The sequence below is a fragment of the Phalacrocorax aristotelis genome, chromosome 8 (assembly GCF_949628215.1).
Source record: "Phalacrocorax aristotelis chromosome 8, bGulAri2.1, whole genome shotgun sequence".
Taxonomy (NCBI): Eukaryota; Metazoa; Chordata; class Aves; order Suliformes; family Phalacrocoracidae; genus Phalacrocorax; species Phalacrocorax aristotelis.
This window is the reverse complement of record NC_134283.1, coordinates 36,317,306-36,337,150: the sequence shown is the minus strand read 5'-3', so window position 1 is coordinate 36,337,150 and position 19,845 is coordinate 36,317,306. Positions and strand designations below refer to the sequence as shown.

The following is a 19,845-nucleotide window of genomic DNA, read 5'->3' as shown; positions in this document are numbered from 1 at the left end:
CCAGGAGGCCTCTCCATCTTGGTGCATGCTGCACAGGATCCCCAGTTGGGAGTGAGGGGTGGGTGGTGCTGCTCCATCACAGACACCTCTGGGGCAGAGGACCCAGCCAGCTCCCACTGCTACCCTTGGGCTCCCCAATCTCTCCTCCAAGCCCCCTCTCTGGGGCTCTTCCAGCCACTGCTGCCTCACTCCCCCACTCAGTGATGGCCTGAGGAACCCCAGCCCTGACCAGGGCACTGGCCCAGCCTCAGCACCCTGGGGAGGGACCCAGCAGGGCTCCTGGCCCCCTTGAGCCCCTGCCTGCCCGCCCCGAGACAAGAGCCAGGGTGCAGGATCTTGGTATACATCATACATTTATTAGTGAATATCCCTCTCAAAATCAGCCACAACATTAAAAAAAATAATGATTGCACTACTTGGTCAAGCAGAACTAGCAACTTTCATTTTAAAAAAAGTACAAATCTGTTAAAAATTTCAATCAGTATAATACACATATATATAATACAACATACTAGTTATGTTAAATGCTACAAAACCAATATGATTCCAATGGAATGGAAAAAAAACAAACACTTTTAGAGCTTTAAGAACCTTTTTTTTCTATATATTAGCCTTTTTTCAAATACATACATGGGAAAAATGAGGTAACTGTAAAATGTGCAAGTAACAGAGCAAAAAAAATTATATATATATATTTATATATATATATATATATATAAAAACTTTCTAACACAGAACACACGTCCTAGCACCTTCCGGGGAGCCGCGGGGGCCGCGGGGGTCCCACCGGAGGGCCCGGGGACTGGTATAATAGAACAGTAAACAGTCCACTATCCCACCACAGGAAATCATTGGTAAACAGTGGTATCTACAGCGCAGTCAGCAATCACAAACACCCTAAATAGTTTTTTAGTATTTTTTTAAATTTTTTTCTTTTTGTGGTTTTTTTTTTTGTTTGTTTGTTTTGTTGGTTTTTTTTTTTTAAATGATACTTTTAGCTGCTCATTGGAATAAATTCTGCAGCACACGAGCTGTGAGCTTTCGAGTCGCCGTCAAAGGACCGTAAGGCTTTCCTGGCTCCCTGGGCACCACGAGGGCGGGAGGGGAGGAGGGGGGCGTCTCCGGGGGCGCGAGGCCGCCGCGCGGCACGGGGACTCCTTTGGTTATCTGTCACTGAGCAAGGGATGGGGAGGGGGCCAGGGTCCTGCCCAAGGGGCACCGAGCCCAGCAGTGCCAGCACCCGCGCCGCAGCGGAGCTGGTGGCGCTGGGCCGGGGCCCCGGCCTCGACATTTGGCATGGCGGGTGGCCACAGAGAGGGTGGGAAAGGGAGGCAAGGGGGAGCCAGCCAATAGCAACGCGTCACTTGCTGCCCCCCACCCCCACCCCAGCACCCGACTGGCTGGGTGATCAGGGCTGGCCCAGCGGTGTGCTGGGAGAGGCCTGCCGCGTTGCAAAGACCAGGCACATCCCTCTGCCAATCGGGAGTGGGCCTACCTCAGCAGCCTGGTGATTGGCACCACCCCTCTGGACCGATGGCATGGCAGGGCGGGAAGCATCCTCCCGCCCACCCACCTGCCAGGTGCAGCCCCTTGCCTCACACCCAGCCCCAGCACTGCGGCCAGGCCCACTGCTGGTAACCAGGACCACTGCCGGGGGCCAGGGCTGCTACCAGGGTCCAGCCCTGCCACCTGCCCCCCGCCCCGCGGGGAGCGGCCCCCCCCCAACCCTCCCACCCCGTCCCCTTGCACACACCGCTTCCGCCGTGGGCACCCCCCCCCCCCCCCCCGCCGCCTCCCGCTCGGAGGGGTGCAGACCCCGCGGGGACGGCCCTGAAAGTCTCACGGTCCTGCTGTGGCGTTGCGGACATGTGCAGTACAGTGCATGGCAGTATCAGCTGAGCACAAAAACCCCTCTCCCCACCCCCCTCACCCCACAGCCGGCTAGACGTAGCCAAGACCACGTTCCAAGCTGGTCAGACATGCATGCATATTTGTGAACATTTACATAGGGCTGGCGTCCGCTTGGAGGCTCCCAGGCGTCAGCAGCACAGTGCCGCGAGGGGAGGGCGGTCCTGTCACCACCACCCTCCCGCCACTGCCTCCCGTCACCCTCCTCGCTAATTAATCATGCAAAACAACGGCCACGCGGGATTGCTAGAGCTGGGCGGCGGTGTGGCCAACAGGGCGCCCGCCCACCTGGCCCCACATGGGCAGGGGGAGATACGGCAGGGGGGGGAGCTGCTCACGGCTCCTCCTGCACCAACTGGGGCAGGGCTGGGGGTAGCACTGAAAACACACCACAAGGTTATGGATAAAACCCCCGCCCGCTGCAGGGGCTGGGGGCACCCGCCAGAGCCTGGCCGGCCCCCTGCTGCCCACTGGCTGGGAGCACCACCCCGCGCCGTCCAGCCAGCAGGACGGGGACATGGGGCTGCTTTGATTTATGGCGGCGGGACAGAGAAACGACAGCAGGGCTGGGCAGCGCACTGGGGACACCGCACACCTGTGGCCATGGGGACAGGGCTGGGGTCCCCCCCAGGCCTGGCTGCCTCATGGGATGCCCACATGGCCCAGCCCCAGGAGCTGCACCGGCCGGGCACAGGAGAATGAATGGAGAGAGGGGCCAGGGCTGTGCCAGCACTGTCCTCCCACTGGGGAAAGACCCCAAGCAGCCATAACCCTCCAGGGCTCCCCAGAGCAGCCGAGGCGGGAGCGGGGCCGCGCGAGGCTGCATGCAGGAGTGGGGACGGAGGCGTTCCTGCCCCAGCCATGCTGCAGGGTTGCTGGTGTCCCACCTTGGCCGTGCTCCGCCAACCACCTCCTCTGGCTGCCTCCAGGGCCGGCCCAGCGCTCTGGCTCAGGATGCCGCCGGCATCAAACCTGCGGCGCTCCCTCCTCTCTCCTCCCCACATCCTCCACGAGCAACGCCGAGGGGAGGAGCCACCTGCATGCCACTGGGTCAATCGGCCACAGAACCAAAACGTGACAGAAAATGAAAGGGAACAGGGAAAAAAACCCTTCCATGAAAAAAAAAGTGACAAAGGGAGAAAACACTAATTCCCTAGCGGAGTACAAAGACCTGGAAAGTGATGGAGCAACAACAGCGTCTTTGGAGCATGGAGGGCACGGCCATGTGCCTCCTGCCTCCAGCACAACACGATTCGGGGCCCTGGGAGCGCAGTGGGCAGGCGTCTGGCCGAGTCCGTGCCCCAGTGGGGAGGAGGAGGGCTGGCCGGGAGCCCGGACTGCTCAACGCTCACCACATCCGAGGAGAGGCTTTGGGGAGGGGGGGTAAGCGCTGGGCCAGGCCCTAGCAGCGGGCAGCGGCCCCCGCCCCTGGCCCGGCGTCCTCATCCTCTAGTGAATTGTGCGGCACAGCGCCCGCCAGCCTCAGTCTGCCTCCCGCTGCACCTCCGACGCGTCTGCCCGGCAGATGGGGCACGTGCGGTTCGCCTACAGGCAAGGAGAGAGAGAGGCAAGTGAGCAGGCACCCCATGGCACCAGCTGCACCTAAGGGCCCCCCCTACCCCACCACCAAGGGCTGAAAGCACTCCACAGCGTGCTGCATCCTAGGAGCACCTGATCCAGCCTGGCACGGCACTTGGCCCCTACTCCTTGCACATCCTGTGTTGCATGGCACCGAGACCACCTGAAAGGCAGCCCTGTGCCTGCAGCACCCCAAGAAGCCGACCCGCCTCCTGCAGCGGACACAGGCCCTGGCACGGTACCTTTAACCATTTGTCGACACACTTGGCGTGGAACTCGTGGTTGCAGGGCAGGACACGGAGAAGCTGCCGGGCCTCAAAGTCGCTGAAGCACACGACGCACCTGGGGAAGGCAGCCATCAGGATGGTCCCACTGTGCAGCCACGGCCCACAGCCCCCCACCAGGCACCCCTGTGCCACTTGTCTGCGCCCCAGGCACACTCACAGGGTCTGCTCAGACTGGTGGCTCTCAGGGTTGAAGCGGTAGGACGGGAGGTGCTCGATGTCTGCTTTGGTGAGTCCCCGCGGCTTGGCCTCCCCCAGCCGCTCGGCCAGGTTCAGCAGCGCCTGCAGGGAGATGCAGAGGCTGGCTCAGCTTGGCTCATGTCCCAGCACAGCACCCCTCCAGGCTCTCCCCACCCTGGCAGAGTGATCCCCAAACCCACCCGGGCTCCCCCATCCCGTCAGCCTGTGGGGAACCAGAGTCAACACACCTCATAATTCTCCATCTCCACATCATCCACGTCCAGGTCTAGGCTGATTGTGGGCCCCACAGCTGTCGGCGACACAGGAAGCATAGAGCTGGCGGGGGGAAAACGGGGCAGCTGGGACACAGTTGCAAACCCTACCCTCTGCCCTGGCATCCCCAGAGGAGCAGAGCCACCTGTGCCAACACCATGCCACCCCTGCCCCACATGTCCCACGGTTTTACCCAGTACTCACAGGAAATAGGGCAGGAAGCTTGGGTAGTATGGGGGGGGCGGCGGAGGGGGCGGCGGAGGGGGCAGCGCCTGCTGCAGCCGGTACCGCTGAGTGTTCAGCCGCCGGGGCATCATGTGGGGGTATGGCTGCAGAGATAGACAGGGGGCTCAGAGCCATGCCAGCCCCATGGCATCCCCCCACCCCTCCACCAGATGGGGACTCACCACGCCAAATGGCAGTTCTTGGTGCAGCGGGTCATGGGGGAGGTAATGCAGCGGCACGGAGGGGGACAGTGTGGGAGCATGGTGGGACGGGGGGTACGTGAAACCCGCGATGGGGTGCTGCTCCCCTCGCAGGTCCACATCATTGTCTATCCTCTGCAGAGGCTGTGGGGGAAACAGTTAGGCTGGGAGGGATGTCCTCCCAAATTACACCCAGAGGCCAGAGGCCCAGAGGCACCCTGGGCATTCCAACCATCACCCCCAGCTCAGACCCACGGGGGCTGCAGAAGGATGAGACCCCAAGGTGGTCTTTGTTGGGCCACAGGGCACATCATGTCTCCAGCCCGTATCCCCACCCCAACTCACCATGCGCGGGTGCTGGGCTTGGAGAGGTACAAACTGCCCCAGGGGGGCCATGTGGGGCGGCTGGTGGGGGGGCACTGGCGGTGGCGGGGGGTGCAGGATGTAATGGTCGCTGGAGATGATGGGGGGGAACGTCTGGTAGGAGACGGGGAGCTGTTGCATGGCACATGCCTGGATCAGCTGTGGGGGACAGAGAGAAAAATGGGAGTCAGACACCCACCATGGGCATGGCTGCGCCCCTACCCCCTCCCCAGGACCTCCAACAGACCCCATGCCACAAGAAACTTGCATTCTGGTGGGCGCAGGTACCCACGCAAGCTCTGGGTATCCATGGCCCAGGCTGTCCCCTGCCATAACTCACCGGAGGTGGGAGGCAGCAAAGCGGGTAGTGCTGTCCACTGAACATCACTGAGCATGCTGGGAGCTGCTGGGTGCTACACCCAGGGATGTGCTGGCCTGCGTGGATGGGGAAGCCTTGCGTTGTGACGGTGGTAACCGTGTAGGAGAGAGGGACAGGTCCCTGGTGCACCTGAGGACAAGGCACCGAGGGCACAGTCAGGGTACAGCCCCAGCTGAGCCGTCCCCATCCTAGCAGGGTGGCAGCAGGGCACCAAGCACCCAGTGCTGGGATACAACTGCCCAGCACCTCCATCCCACTGGTGTGGCCAGAGGAGGGGGCTGAGTGCAGGCTGGGCTCGAGGTAGGTTTTGGACCCCTCTTTGCTCCCCATGGACAGTCTGGCATTGCCTCCAACCCAGCGCCACCACCACGGACGATGGCGACAGTTGTGATGTGAACAACCCTATGAATGGACTGGCCCCAGCCGCTGGGAACAGGGACCACCCTGGGCACACCCAATCCAGCAGGGGATTCCAGGGATTAAATGCTTAGATGACAAGAGCACTGGCAGCCTCAGGGCTGGGTGCTCCCAGCAGCAAGCAACTGGCCAGAGGGGATGCGGGGACACGTCGTGGGACCACTGCCCCAGAGACCAGGCCAGGGCTACCACAGGCTCACTCTTAGGACGGGTTGGGAGCTGCAGCACCTACCTGGTCATGCAGATCCACCATGAATGGGTTCTGGTGGGGCGGGTGAGCGGCTGGGTGAAGCATTCGTGGCGGCGTGCTGGGGAGAGCGTAGGCACGGGGCTCATCTACAGGGATGTGCGGCTGCTGGGGGAAGGCAGGGTGCAGCTGGGGCTCATCCTGGCCCAGCAGGGTTGCCAGAGGTCGGTCGCGTCGTCCCCACTGACGCCTGGCAGGGGGGCTGCGGGGCCACCGCAGGAGAGAAACAGAGGAATGACGCCCAGGCCAGGGGCACCACAGCCCTGGGCAGGGTGGCTGCAGGCAGGTCACTGCCAGCCCAGCTCCCAGGGTGAGATGCTCAGGGCATCACACCAGGTCAGGTTCCTTGTCTGGCTTGGGGGAGCTCCAGAACCAGCTCCTCTGCTCACCCTGCATGTGCCCCCCAACCCCGTGTCCTCAGCACAAAGGGGACCCATAGGTCGGGCCAGGTGGACGTGCTTCCCTGCCATGATCTCCACCCCAAGCCTGTCCAGGGCCAGTGGCTTGACCCAGCAGGACCACAGAAACAGCCCCATGTCCCCACACACCATGGGTGACAGGACTCCACACTACCTTCGCCGGAGGTGGTCGGGGCTGCTGCAGGGTCCCCCCGAGAAACGGTGCTGGTTAAAAGGGGCAGAGGGTGGCCGCCTATTCACTGCCAGTTCCCATGGTCGCATTGGTGACGTCGGGAAGGCGGATGGGCACGTGGGACCTCAGGCTCCAAGCAGGGCAAGACACCAGCACCTTCGATCCTACGAGAAGGACAGCGGGTCATGACACCCCAACCTGCAGGGCTGCAGGAGCCCCAAATCCTCCCTGTGCCCCAGGCCCGGGCAGCACCATCCCAGCCCACGCCCCCAGCGCCCGCTTTGGGTGAGGGAAGGGAGGAGAAGCACAGAGCAAGCCTAGGGAAGCCACTGCACCCATGGACATGCTGGTGGGGTTGCAGCCCACCTGGCTCCTGCCCATGCCCCCTCAATGCCAGGAGCCAGGCCACCCTTTCCATGCCCAGCCCTGCCATCAGCACCGCACAGGTGACTCTGAGCCACCCCAGCACCAACGTCCCCACACAGTTCAGCCTGCTGCTTCCTCCCCACAAGAATGGCAATACCGACAACTGGAGTTCTTGCTGTGCCAGGACCTAGACCTGCACCCATCCCGTCTCCTGGGGCTGGATGCGGCCCTGGGAGTGGGGCTAGGAACAGCCCGCGTGTGTGTCCCGTTACTGTCCCGCCACTGCATGGCCAGAGCCACCCCCCCCATGCAAGACACTGACACCGAGTGAGAGAGAAGTACTTGTTTTTGGCAAAGAGAAAAGCAAGTGACGAAGGACCCTGTGGCTGCAGCAGCGTCCCAGGCTACTCGACAGCTCACAGGGAGCCTTGGACTGTGGTGTGTGGGGGTTTCCAGCATGTTCTTGGCCAAGACGGGCTCCAGTGCTGCTCTAGGGGCTGCTCCCTCTGGCTGGGCTCCTACACATCCTATGAGGGACTGAAGCTGCCACCCCAGTGACAGGCAAGGGGGCTGTTGGGGGACAGCGGGGCTCACAGTCATGTTCTGCCTCAGTCTATGCACATCAACTCCCTGCTGCATACAGGGCACAACTGCACGTTCCCATGGAGGTGGGTGACAGACATGGGCTGCGGCTGGAGCCGGGCAGGTAGCTCTGCTCCCCCATCCACCCCCACAGGCAGGGGTCAGCAGGAACACAGCCCCAGGCCTTGTCCTATCTCCCCTCCCACACCCAACCTGGCTGGTATCCCCACACCCCTAGTTCAGTCCCCCAGCCCCAGTGAAGCCTGGCACTGCACAGAGGAGACATCTGCACGAGGGGCTGTCTTCTCCAGGCTCTGCTCTGTCCAATCCCCCACCAGCCACCCTCCCTCAGCCTCCACAGCCAGCAAGCGAGAGCAGCCACAGCCTTGGTGCCACACCCCACGTGCCCCTAAATCCAACTCTCCTGCAGGCTGGTGATGTGCCCTCCCAAAGCAGCTACTCCTTCAGCCCTACCTCCTCCTCAGTGCCCATGGCAGAGGCATGCCAGGGCCAGGAAGAGCATCCCAAGCCCACGGAGCACTGCTTGGCCCCAGGAGGAGGCTGGGGGATCTCACCCTTGCAGGGAGAAGCTGCAATGTCACGCCTTGGTGACAGGCATCACCAGCCATGGAGGGAAGTCACTGAGGCAAGCCCTGTGCCGCCTCCAGGTCCCTCCTTAACCCCACTCCCATCTACCATACCATTTTGGAAGGCGAAAGCAAATTTCTCTCTTTTTTGGGGGAAAAGGAAAACAAAAAAACCAAAAGCTGCAGGCTGAGCCCCCCAGGAGCCTCCCTGTGGCTGCTGCTAAGGAAGGGGCTGTGCTCAAGGTCAGGGTCTTGCCCCATAGATGTTTTATTCTGTCCCCGAGCCTCTCCCCAGGGAGCCAGGTACCCCGCCAGCAGGCTGGGGGCCAGGGTGCAGCAACAGCCCAGGTTTAACCCTGCTCTCCAGGAGCCTCCCCGAGGTGTTACCACTTCCAGTTCCGCATCCTTGCTCTCAGAGCACACGTGGTACAAAGGCCCTGCATGACCCGGCGGGCACCTTCCAGACCAGACACCACAGCGATGGGCTCGGGCACAGGGAGCGCCTCCACGTAGGGACACTAAAGCCAGGAGAGGGCTCACTGCTCGCCGGAGCCCCAGGAGCAGGGGGGCTGCCTGGGCTCCCAGCATCCCAGGACACATCTCCGGCTGGCTGGATGTCCCCGAGTTGCCGGGACGGTGACGGCAGTGGCCATGGGGCACAGGGCTGGCATGGCCCCTCCGTCCTGCCACAACCAGCACGCCCCACATGCCCACGGCACCCACCCTCTCGTCCCATCCGAGCGCAGCCTGTTCCCTCCGTCCCACCCGTGGCTGGGAGCCAGCAGCCACCCCGGGCAGGGTCACCGTGACCCCGTGGAGGCCACCGAAGCCCCGGAGCCAAGGGATCCCCGGTCCCCGCAGCCTCCCGGTGGGGCGGAAGGCGAGGCAGCTCCCGGACCCCGCCGAGAACAAAGTTAGCAGCGCGCCAGCGCTCACGCCCGGTGCCATCTGCTCGGGCAGAGCCGGGCTCCGGGGCTGCCGGGGAAGCCGCCCGCCCCGCCGCCGCCTCCCCCGGGAGGTCCCGTCACCCCGGGCTCCCCCGTAGCCCCTTTCCCGCCGTTCCCATGGGAGCGCAGCCAATCCCGGCCGCGCCGACCCCGACCCCAAACCCGACCCCAGCCCCCGGGATCTCCGGGACGGCGGGACATCCCGGAGCGCCCCGACGGGTGCAGCACCCCGACGGAGCACCCCCACCGGCGTATCTCCCGGCCGGCAGCCTGCGCCCCCCCGCCGCGGCGGCGGCAGCAGCAGCAGAGCCGTGCCGGTGCCGGCCCGGGGCGCGGAGCTGTGGCTTTAAGAGCGGCCGCTCCGGGGCCATGTGCTCGGCGCCAAACAAAAGCAATAACAAAGGCGGCCGCCGGGCCCCGCCGCCGCCGCCCGGGGCAGGTGCCGCGAGGGGTCCGGGGACGGCACCCGCCCCCGCCCCGCTCCCGCCCCCCGCCCGCCCGCACCTACCTGCACCGATGGCCTGGGCCGCCGCTCCGGTGCCGCTGCGGAGCCCCCGCCCCCTCCCGCCGCTCTTTGTTCGCCGACGCCGGGCCCGGGCCTGCCTGCCCGCCCCCCCTCCCGCCCGCCGCCAGCCCTCCCTCCCTCCCTCCCTCCCGCCTCCCGCCCCCCCGCCGGGCCGGCCCCCTCCCCGCCGCCGCTGTTTCCGGTGCTTCTTTTGTTTTCCGCCGCGCGGGGCGGCGGAGCCGCCGCGGCGGGTCGGGGCAGCAGCAGCCGCCGAGCCAGGGAGCGCTGGGCAGGGGTGCGTGGGAGGGTGCCTGTCCCTTTAAGAACCGGCGGCGGCGGCGGCGGGACGCACCGGACCGAGTCACAACACTCGGAGGCCCCACGGGCGCGCGCGGCGGGGGGGAGGGGGGAGCGGCGCGGCGCGCGCGCGACCCACGTGACCAGGCGTGTCACGCTCCGCAGCCATCTTGGAGGCGCGGGGCCGGGCCGCCACGCGGGGCAGCGCTGTGCCCCCCCCCACGGGGGGGACCGGTGTCCTAGCAACGGTCTCCATGGAGACGGGGACCCTAGCAACGGGGCCTGGGGGCGGGCGGCCCGGCCGAGACCACCCCCGCGCCCCTGAGGGGCCCGGCCCTGGTACCGGCCGCGCCGCCTCACCCCGCCGGGACGGGCCCCGGGCGGCCCCGGGCCCTGGCTGCACCTCACCCGCGGCGTCGCCCACCGGGCCCCGGCTCGCTGCTCCACCGCTCCCGGCATCTCCGTGAGCCCAGCGGGCTGCGGGGACCAGCAGCGCCCCGTGCCCGGGCACTGCCGGCCGGCCCGCACCGTGCCGCTACGCTCCTCCTGCCAGAGAGGGCGCAAAGGCCCGGGGAAGGGGAAGGCAGGAGCTCGGCTCCCCGGCACCCTCACGCCGTGGGACGGGAAGATGGAGAAGCCATTCCCCTCCCTCGGCACGGAGCCCTCGCCTGCACCGAGAGCATGCCAGGCACAGGCAGCTCTCCCAGGGCATCTTCACCCAGTTCGAATTTCCAGGCAGCAGAAAACCCTTTTTTTTTTTTTTTTCCCTCAGAAAAGCCTCCTGCTCTCTCCCCTCGATTAAACGGGGACTCCTCGGAGCATCTCCAGGAGGTACACCTGCAGGTCAGCACACCAAGAGGCTCTGCAGCCGGCTGCCCGCGTACCCCCAGCTGCGCCGTTCAGCACCAATCAAACCCCTGTGCTCAGGAGAGCCCTTCGCAGCGGCTTTGCTGAAAGCCAGATGTTGCATCCAAGCCAAACTTCCCCGGGTTACAATGCACACTTAGAAATTCCCAAGTAGGCGAGTGAGCCAGCCGGCAGCCCTGATGTAATGCCTATAAACCAGCCCTCCCCTGACAGCTGGGCTTTAAAGTGCTAACAACCAAAAGGAAGCTAATTAATTTGTAACATCACCCCTTTTAATGAAAACCTCAGATCGGTGGTAACCATTTAACAATTCAATAGGCTCATCGTTGCAATGAGCTGTCAGATTCAGTTTTGCCCCATCCCAGCCCCACACCCAGCTCCCTCCAGGCCCCTCTCAAGCCAGTTCACCGGCTCTCTCACCTCTTCACCCCGAATCCAGGTGCGCATGAGGACCCACGCCAGCCTTGAGGACCCCCGGGACATGGAGCATCCCGAGGCAAGCTCCCTTTGCAGTGAGTGCAACAGCACCCCAGCCAACTGCTTCTGTCCCCATGGTAGGGGACATGTGGGACAGGAAAGTGGCACAGCAGGGCATGGGGCAGCCCTACAATGGGGTCAGACCTACATGCTCAGGCAGGCATCCCAGGATGAAACAGCCAAATGACTGAATGGTCAGCCCAGACCTGAACAATCACGCTCAAGGTCAGCTCCACTGCAGCTTCTTTCCTTCAAGAGCTGGGGACCAGAGGGATGAGGAGGAAAACGGCACTCTGCATTTTGACCTTGCCACTATTTGCAGGCAGAGGCAGCACCGCGCTTTTACAAGGCTGCCAGGTCATGGTCTGATCCTGGGTAGAGCCCCGGCAGCAGACAGAGGCCACAGATGGTGGATATCTGTGCAGACACTCCCTCCAGACCCACTCCAGTGTCAACAGCTCCCCTGCAGCCAGCAGCTATCGATGTCCTCAGGACAGCGTTGGGAGAAGCCATCAATGGAGCATGGCTCACCAGTGAGGCGCTGCTCATGCTCCCTGCCCAGCCAGGCTGGATGGTTCCTGTGGCAGAGCCAGGTCCAGCCACGCTGTGTGTGGCTATGCTGAGCCTGCCCAGCCAGCTCCCGCGAGGATGGGGCAGCACACATCCAGGTGCAGGTTTAGAGCACATGGAAGCGGTTCGGCCCACGCCTGCCCTGCACCGCCTCAGTAACAGACACACCAACATCGTACTGCCCCAAGTCCGGGAGCCCTGCCTAGAAGAGCCATTTGAGGAGACCAAGCGGTGCCCCTCCAATGCTACAGCAAGGCTGGCCATGGACAGCAGCACTGGTCCATGCTTCTGGGCCAGGACAAGCGGTCCGTGGTCCGGCCACCAAGACCTGTGACACCCCATGCCAGGCAGCAGTCTTAGAAAGTTCTCTGCCTGTGTGGGCTGCTCAGGCTGCACACAGCTGCTCCGCAGCCAATGGGCAGCCCATCCTCTCTCTTGTGAGAGCCAGAGGCCAGCAGAACTGAAGCCTCCCCAAGCCCAGGCTCTTTAAGACACCATCTGCTGCCGCAGACATGCCTCCTCCCTTGCCCCATATATAGGTCAGGCCTGTCACAGGATTAGCCGGGGTGATTTGAGTGGGGGTATGCTCTGCCCCATCCCCTCCCCAGCACCCAGCATACCAACGGCTTGCCTCCATGCTCTCCCCAGCCTCTTCCCCAAGCTCAGGGAGATGAAGAGGCCCCAGATCCTTCTCTCCCCTCCCCAGTGCCTGGAGAACAAGCGGGATGAAACCAGCACCAAACACCCAGAAGCTCCCAGGCTGCATGGAGGGCAGCAGGACTGTCCCCACCCTACCCAAGGCCTGACAGAAGCACCAGGGCACACGGGCCGCCCCAACACCAGCAGCTACCACCAGGTGAAGTGCTTCTCCACTGGAGAGGCAGGGGAGCGAGGAGCTCCCTTCCCGCTCCACACACCCCAGAGGAGCCAAGTTCGCTGGCAGCGGAGGCAGGACGCCTCTGCTGCGATCACATGCCACCCACTCACACCCCCAGACTGACAGCACTCCCGTCAAACGCCTCCAGCCACACACACGTGGAGGATGCTGACATGAGGAGCGAGTAGCTGCACAGGCAGCGGAACTGATAACGCCCGGTTTCCTGTCGATCTCTCCCACGTGGATTCTCTGATGTCTAATAGCAAGGCAGAGCTGCACTGCAGAGGGAGAACTAGCAGCATCTTCCTCCCCACAAGCCAGAGCCTGTAGCAAGCCAAGACCTTTGAGACAGCTACCACACCTGACACCATCCAGCAAGTTCAAAGTGGAGAGAAGACTCTCAAATAAACAGTAAGCTTGTGCAAGCCTTCATTTCCTCAGGACAGGGTAAATAATCTGCAGAGATATCTCCACCTTCCTTCATATGCCCTAGAAACACCAGCACAACCTGAATAGCATGACCAGAAGGCTGCTGGTGCAGCAGCCAGATCCTGCTCTGGTACCTCTGTAGCTCAGCAGCATCAGGCAATGGGTCGTGTCTTCTGCTCTCCTAGATGGACTCTTCTGCCCAGACAAAAGCACATTGAACCACGCTCACCTCTGTCCTGGCACCCTGCAGCAGCCAGTTCTGCTGCTTAATTGCATGTGGGTGGGGAGAAAAGAGCAAACGCCACTACGTCCATCCCCAACCTGCTGTCTGGGCAGCCTCCCTGGTCCTCCCCTTCCTTGCTACCATGAGACACCACAGTTCAGGACTCCATACTCCTCTGCCCTTCACATTTTAGCTCTCTTTTCAGACAACTCTTACCTAAAGCAGACCCAATCTCTCCTTGGGCAGAGTCAGCCCAGGGAGCAGGGATTCCAGCCCCGCTACCCATCCCCACATAGCATCCCTGGGAGTCCCCAGCTCACCTGCCACCTCTTCACAAGCATCCTTCCAAGTCCAGCCTGCTCTCTACATGCTGTGGACATTGTTAATAGCATCTGCCAACTGAGTGGCCAAGGGCAGGAAGGACGGGGCTCCGGACACCTTCCCCACTGCTCTGCCAGCTGGGTTCAGGCTGGACCCCTCCGCCTCCCCTCCTGCCACCAGCATGCAGGAGGCAGAGCAGGGAGGCAGTGTCTGGCATCATGGCTCCAGTGACAGGATATGGGCAGAGCTAGGAGCTGGTGGACAGCAAAGAGCGATTTCATTACTGCTCAGCAAAATGAAGTGTCTCTTGAAAGCACTAGTGACAGTCAGGAAGTTGGGTTTGGGTGTTTTGGTTTGCATTTTAAGAAGCCTGCAGGGACACTGACAACCTGCAACGATCATTTTCAGAAGGGAGCTCAGGGAAACTCATTATTTTCAGCAACCATTTCCCCTCTTTTGTCCTTGATTTAAAATTTGCCAGGAGGCTGCTTACAAGATGCACCAAAACAGGCAGTGACCACTGCCTTAAGTGCGAAGAAGGCTTGCTGCAATACCCACCCAGTACATCGCTCAGAGAACCCCACACCAGTGCCTGGGGATGGTTTTAAGAGCAAAAACGTGACTTCCAAGCTGACAGCCCCCATGCACAAAGAGCGACTGTGCAGTGACAACAGAGAAGCCTGGGGCACAGGAGCCGTCTGACCTCTGCTACAGCTCTTGCCGGCAGATTTTTATTGTTTACCACTTTCCCAAAGCACAGGCACGGAGAGAAAAGCAACGGAGACACTCAGCTCAAAATGCAAACTCAGCCAGGGAGCCCCACCAGCACAGCAGGGAAAAGACAACCTGCCAGAGGTGATTGCTAGGCTGGGGGGAGGAAGGACCAGAGCATGGTCCCTCCCTTCCCGGGGGCAACAGCGAGAGGTCATCACTGTGTGGCCTCAACAGAGAGCAAGCAGCTCCTAGCACACATCATCGCAGGCCAGTCCTCCACTCTGCATGGTCGAGCTGAAATCCCTCGTTCCGCTTTCCACGGTAGTCAAGGAAAGTCCACAGCTACAGCTCCATAGCCAGAGAGGCCAGGTCTCCAGGGTCTGGGCTGCAGCTGGAAAATAACACTCCCAAGGCCTGTCACAAGCGCTGCTTGCTGGGGACACTGCTCGCCTTGCCTTCTGCCATGCACGCAGCAAAGCAGGGAGCCCTCCCAAACCACCCCGCTCCAGAAAACCCAGATGTACCATATTGGATGCAGGCCCCCATGGGCTGCTTATGCCCTCCAGGAAATGGCTCCTGCCCTGAAAGGGTGAGGACTTGCAGGTGCAAGGACGAAAGAAAGGATAAGCACCCGGGGGGGGGCTCCGCTGCCCAGAGAGCTGGCAGGCTGGCTTCTCCCAGCACCCTTGCAAGCCAACAGCATGGGTCCACAGTGCTCCTTGCCAGAACTGACTGTCCCAGGGAACCACACAACATCCTTGTGCAGCTTGGTGACTGCAGGGCTTAGGGCCTGGCTCTCCCGAGTTCCTGCCAGGCCAATGTCACAGGGCCTCTGGGAAGGCTCCCCAGCACCTGCAGCTTCCTCGGACATTTTAGCAGTCTCTGCCACACCAAACTGGCACTCTGTGTGCCACGCTTGCCTGGTGGGTATGCCAATCTCTTGGCCAACCATTCACCTACACAGGGCAGGTGAACAAACCACAATTCTCCAGCTCGCTCCGAGCAGGGAGCCAAGGGATGGTGCGAATACGCTGTGCACCAGCTCTTTGATTCAGAGGTGAAAAACCAAAACCACCCAAATGCTCGACACTTTTCCGCCAAAAACCAGCGCTGCGCCACTCACCACCAGCTGCCCAGCCACCAGCTCCCCAGCTGTACCCCACAGCCGGCCTCACGTGACAGTAAAGTGGATGCACACAGTAGGAGTGGCTGTAGTGACAGTGTTACAGCTTGTGTCCGACACACAGCTAAGCCCTGCAAATCCCAGCGCTCTGCAGCTCTCATTTACAAACCCTACACGCTCTGCGCAGGTACACAGGCCTCAGTGAGAGCTCAGTGCCCACAGCCCTGGGGAAATGAGACCTGGGGAGAAACAGCCAGGGAAACATGGGGCTCCCAAACTCTCCAACATTCACCAGTGCAAGGACAGGCCCACACCAAGCCTCAGGGGCAAGGACAGCTCTTCTAAAACCAGCCTCCATGTGAGCTGGTTGCGCACCTCCCCAGGGCCAGCCCTGCTGCTATTTCAGCACAGATACTCCCACTGGGGAAGTAGGGACACCTGGCAGGACAAGCAGGACTTCGCCCTGTCCTGCTCCACTCCACACGACTTCACTCCCCACCGCTGCTCCAGGGTGGCAGGACTTCGCCAGCTCTGCGCACACCTGGAAGAAGTGCTGCAAGCCAAAGCCCAGGCCCTACCTGCCAGCTATTATTTCATTCCTCTAACAGGTCCATAAAATAGGGATAATTAAATCTCCCCTAAACTCTCTTCCATTTAAAATAAAAATCTATAGTCCCTATTTCATTAGCTGGCTCTGGATTTTACAGCTTGATCAATTCCCCTTGCAGAGCCCTGGACCCAGGCAGGCAGGCAGAAACATAGCAGGCAGCTTCCACGGTGTGAATCAACAGGGATTCACAAAGTCTCCTCTCCTGGTTCTTTGTTCCTCGCTCACCAAAGGGGAGCCACACAGCACGGGAGGTAGGGACAGTGTGTTTCACTGCTCAAGGAATATCACTGCCACACACTGCTTCAGAGGTCAGATTTAATGCCTGGCAAGAGCAGAGGCAGCAGCAATGCTCCCCTCCAATGAAGAGCCCCAGAAACACAGCCACAACCCTAAAGGCAGTGCAGCCCAGCACAAAGGCAGGGTGATGCCTCTCCACCTGCTCCAAGGTGAAGACGGACAAGGCTCAGCTCTCACGGCTGATGGCTGGAGTCACAGCCCTCCGCAAGCATGAACTGGGACCCAAGAGCGGCCACCACTACTCTGACCTCCCCAGGCACAAAGTGGAAGCGACTTGCTGCAGAAACTTGAGAGCCAGACTCGCCATTTCTGGCCTTTCCCGGTCCTCCATTGCTGCCCTGCCACGTGCTGCCTTCCCTCCCGTGAGTGTGCCAGGCCGGTGGCTGGAGCGGCCGGGGCTCCAGATGGCTCTCACCACTCCTGCAAGCCTCTCCCTCCACTGCAGCAGGGAGCTACCAGCTCCTGGCAGCAGATGGAGGGATCACAATAGCAGTGAGAGCTGCACAGACAGCGGACGGAGCAGAGATCAGCACCCTGGGTAGCCCTTGCCCTGGGCCAGCACCCAGGTGCCACCCAGCACACCATTTCCCTCTGTTCCAGGCACGCATCCCTCCCTCACGCCTTTGCTCAGCCAGAAAGCAGCAAGACGCCACAGTCCCTGTCCTGCCACTGCCAGGACATGCCACGGAGGCAGCCCCAGAGAGCTCTGGCCCAACCACACAACATTGGCGACGGACAGACCACGCTGCCTGGGCCTGAACCCTGATCTCCACCAACCAGCTTGCAGCAGGCCAGCACACTGTGGTGCCTGCCAGGGGACATCAGGGCAAGTCACTGGGACACAGGAATAGCCATGTGTCAGAGCACCCAGCTCAAGGCAACGCTTGGGGACACAAAGCCCCACCACCCCACCATGACTCCTTGCACAGCTGTGTGCAGGGGGTCTGACACTGGAGCCTCCTAAACACACTCAGGTGGCTCCCGCCTCACCTCCCATGCCACCACCTGCCCCAGCTCCACCAGCACTGCTGCCCAAGCGCAGGGGCATGGAGGGGCCACAGTTCACCTCCTGAACCAAACTCACTGCCAGCAGGGCGTGACGCCGCAGATCATGGCTCCTGCCGCCCGGCCAGCCTCAAAGCAAACACCCAAAGGTGACAAACAAAGGCACCAGCAGGCACTCCGCATTAGCAGTATTTTTAGACACCACTATGGAGCCGGCCTTATTATTTTCATTGCAACGTGCATAATTACCCACCATGCACCGCAGTGACATCAGACGCAGCTTGCTCCCCTCCGACAGCCGGCAAGGCCAGCGGCTGCTCCTCCTCCCAGGGCTCCCGGCCTCGGGGACTGACGGGCCCCCCTGGGCTGTGCCCTGTGTGTCTCCCCAGGGCACGGCCCCACCGCTGCACAGGGGGAACGTGGGGTCCTGGAGCACCAGAGCTGGCAGTGGAGCAGAAATGGATCCAGGTGGCAGAGGGACGGAGGGCAGTGGTGACACAGGATGGCAAGGAGGCCAGCACAGGGAGAAGCTCCAGAGCAGCAGACACACTCAGCCAGCTGTGCCAGAGCACAGGGCCAGCGCTGAGCCTGCAGCCGAGATGTCAGAGCAAAACCAAGCCATGCTCGGTGGGAAAAGGGGCTGTCCCTGCACAGAGGGATGCAGGCTGCCTGCTGGGCTCAACTCCTGCCCCAGGAAAGCGAGCCCCAGAGCACAGCACAGCCACCCAGAGCCCCATCCCATGTGTCCTCTGCGGGACAGGGCTGCCACGGGCCCCACGCACAGCCCGTGCTGCCAGCCCGCACGCCGCAGGTCCAGTGGCACGGCCTGTCCCGCCGCCCCGCCGTTTGGGGCTTATTTGTTTCTTACCTCTTCCCCACTTACAACTTTCTGAAGAGTTTCGCCACTTCCCCTCCCGTTCCCTCTCACATGCCGGGGGCTCGCCCCGAGTCCGGCCCTGCTTACCGACCCCGGGTCAGGCAACAGCGCCCGGGGGCTCCAGCAGCATCGGACAGAGCATCCCCGGGGCGTCCACCGGCGAGTCGGGAACACAGACCCAGCCGCGACACCGACCAGGGCCAGCCAGGGACGCGGAAGCCCCCGAGAAGGGGCTACGGCGGGACAGCCCCACTCTGCCGGCGAGGCCCCGAGGAGCGGCAGGGCTCCGGCTCCGCCGCCCTCCCCTGTGCCCCTGGCAGGCCCCCGCCGAGCGGCTCCCCGGGAACCGGGGGCTCCTCCCGCCGGCGTGCGGCTGCCGGTGCACTGGGCCCTGCTGCCCTTTACGGCCGCCTTCCCGAGCCCCGGTGCAGCCGCCGTCCCCGCGCACCGAGCCCTGCGCTCGGCCCCGGCCCGCCGCGCCCCTGCCTGCCCCGGCCATCCGCCCCCTCGAAGCCACCGGGCCTGGCCCGGCCGCCCCCCGCCGCGCACTGGGCCCTGCTCACTCCTTCACCCAGCGCACTGGGCTTCGCTAGCCCGTGCACCCGCCCTCCTCACACCGGGCCCTGCCTGCGCCCTGCACCGTCTCTGCCTGCCGCCATCCCCGGTGCACCGGAACGGCCTCCCCACCCCCCTATACCGGCCCTGCCTACCTCCTTCCCCCGGTGCACCGGGGCCTGCACGACCCCTTCCCCCAGTGCACCAGGGCCTGCCCTCCCAAGCCCCGGGGCCCTGCCCGCCGCCTTTTCCCGGTGCACCGGTCTCGCCCGCCCCCGGTGCACCGGGAAAAGGCGGCGGGCAGCCCGAACCCACCGCCGCCGCGCCCCGTACCTACCGGAGACGCGCCCCCGGCGCTCGCGGGGCCGCTCGGTGCCTGCCCCGGCCCTGCCCGCCGCTCAGCCCGCTCGCATGGCGCGGCGGCCGGGCCCGCCGGGCTCGGTGTCCGTCCCGGTACCGCTCGCGCTCCGGCCTCGGCCCGACCTCAGCCCCGCCTCATGACAACCCCGCGCCCGCCGCCCCGATGGAACCGGCCACGCCGCGCCACCCCCCCGCGCCGTGCCGATGGGACCGGCCGACCCCCCCTCCCTGCCGTACTACGCCCAAGAGAGGCGCCGCCTAAACCGCGCCGCTGGGCGCTCCGGCCGTAATGCTCCGAGTGGCAGCGCACACCAACGGCGGCCCGGGGATGTGCTGGGGCAGATGTCCCAGGCCAGCCCTTGGGAGGTGTGTGGGCGTCCTGGGACAACCCAGGGGAAGTTTGCAGAGGGGCGTCCATCACCAGCCCCGGGGGGCTCAGGAGGTCATCCTGGGCCAGCCCTGGGGGGACTCCAGGGGTACCCCCGGGCAGTCCAGGGTGTGTCTGTGGGGGTGTCCTGGGGCAGCCTTTGCAGGGGCTGTGGGGGGGGGGGTCCTGGACCAGCCGTGGAGGGGTTTGCGGGGGGGAGGTCCGAGGCTGGCTCCCTATAGCC

General features: G+C 63.1%; 1 protein-coding gene across 2 annotated transcripts; it reads right to left on the bottom strand.

Moving 5' to 3' along the window:
• Nucleotides 1–334: 334 nt before the first annotated feature.
• On the bottom strand, nucleotides 335–19,400 carry RNF44 (ring finger protein 44). 2 transcript variants are annotated; one of them, XM_075102545.1, is made up of 11 exons: nucleotides 19,212–19,400; nucleotides 6,628–6,809; nucleotides 6,040–6,256; nucleotides 5,352–5,519; nucleotides 4,994–5,170; nucleotides 4,631–4,792; nucleotides 4,428–4,552; nucleotides 4,199–4,286; nucleotides 3,931–4,052; nucleotides 3,729–3,828; nucleotides 335–3,453 (listed from the first exon to the last, which is right to left on the bottom strand). In XM_075102545.1, the coding sequence occupies exons 2-11, from the start codon at nucleotides 6,732–6,734 to the stop codon at nucleotides 3,391–3,393; spliced, it is 1,329 nt and encodes a 442-aa protein (XP_074958646.1). In that variant the 5' UTR covers nucleotides 6,735–6,809; nucleotides 19,212–19,400; the 3' UTR covers nucleotides 335–3,390. The 2 variants fall into 2 exon arrangements, with proteins under 2 accessions (XP_074958646.1, XP_074958648.1); XM_075102547.1 differs by lacking the exon at nucleotides 19,212–19,400 and adding an exon at nucleotides 9,636–9,727.
• Nucleotides 19,401–19,845: the final 445 nt, after the last annotated feature.

Coding starts and splice junctions, on each gene's coding strand:
- RNF44 (XM_075102545.1), bottom strand. CDS start 6,734: ATGCGACCATGGGAACTGGCAGTGAATAGGCGGCCACCCTCTGCCCCT. Junction 6,257..6,627: donor CCCGACCACCTCCGGCGAAG/GTAGTGTGGAGT, acceptor GTGGCCCCGCAG/CCCCCCTGCCAGGCGTCAGT. Junction 3,829..3,930: donor CACCAGTCTGAGCAGACCCT/GTGAGTGTGCCT, acceptor TGCCTTCCCCAG/GTGCGTCGTGTGCTTCAGCG.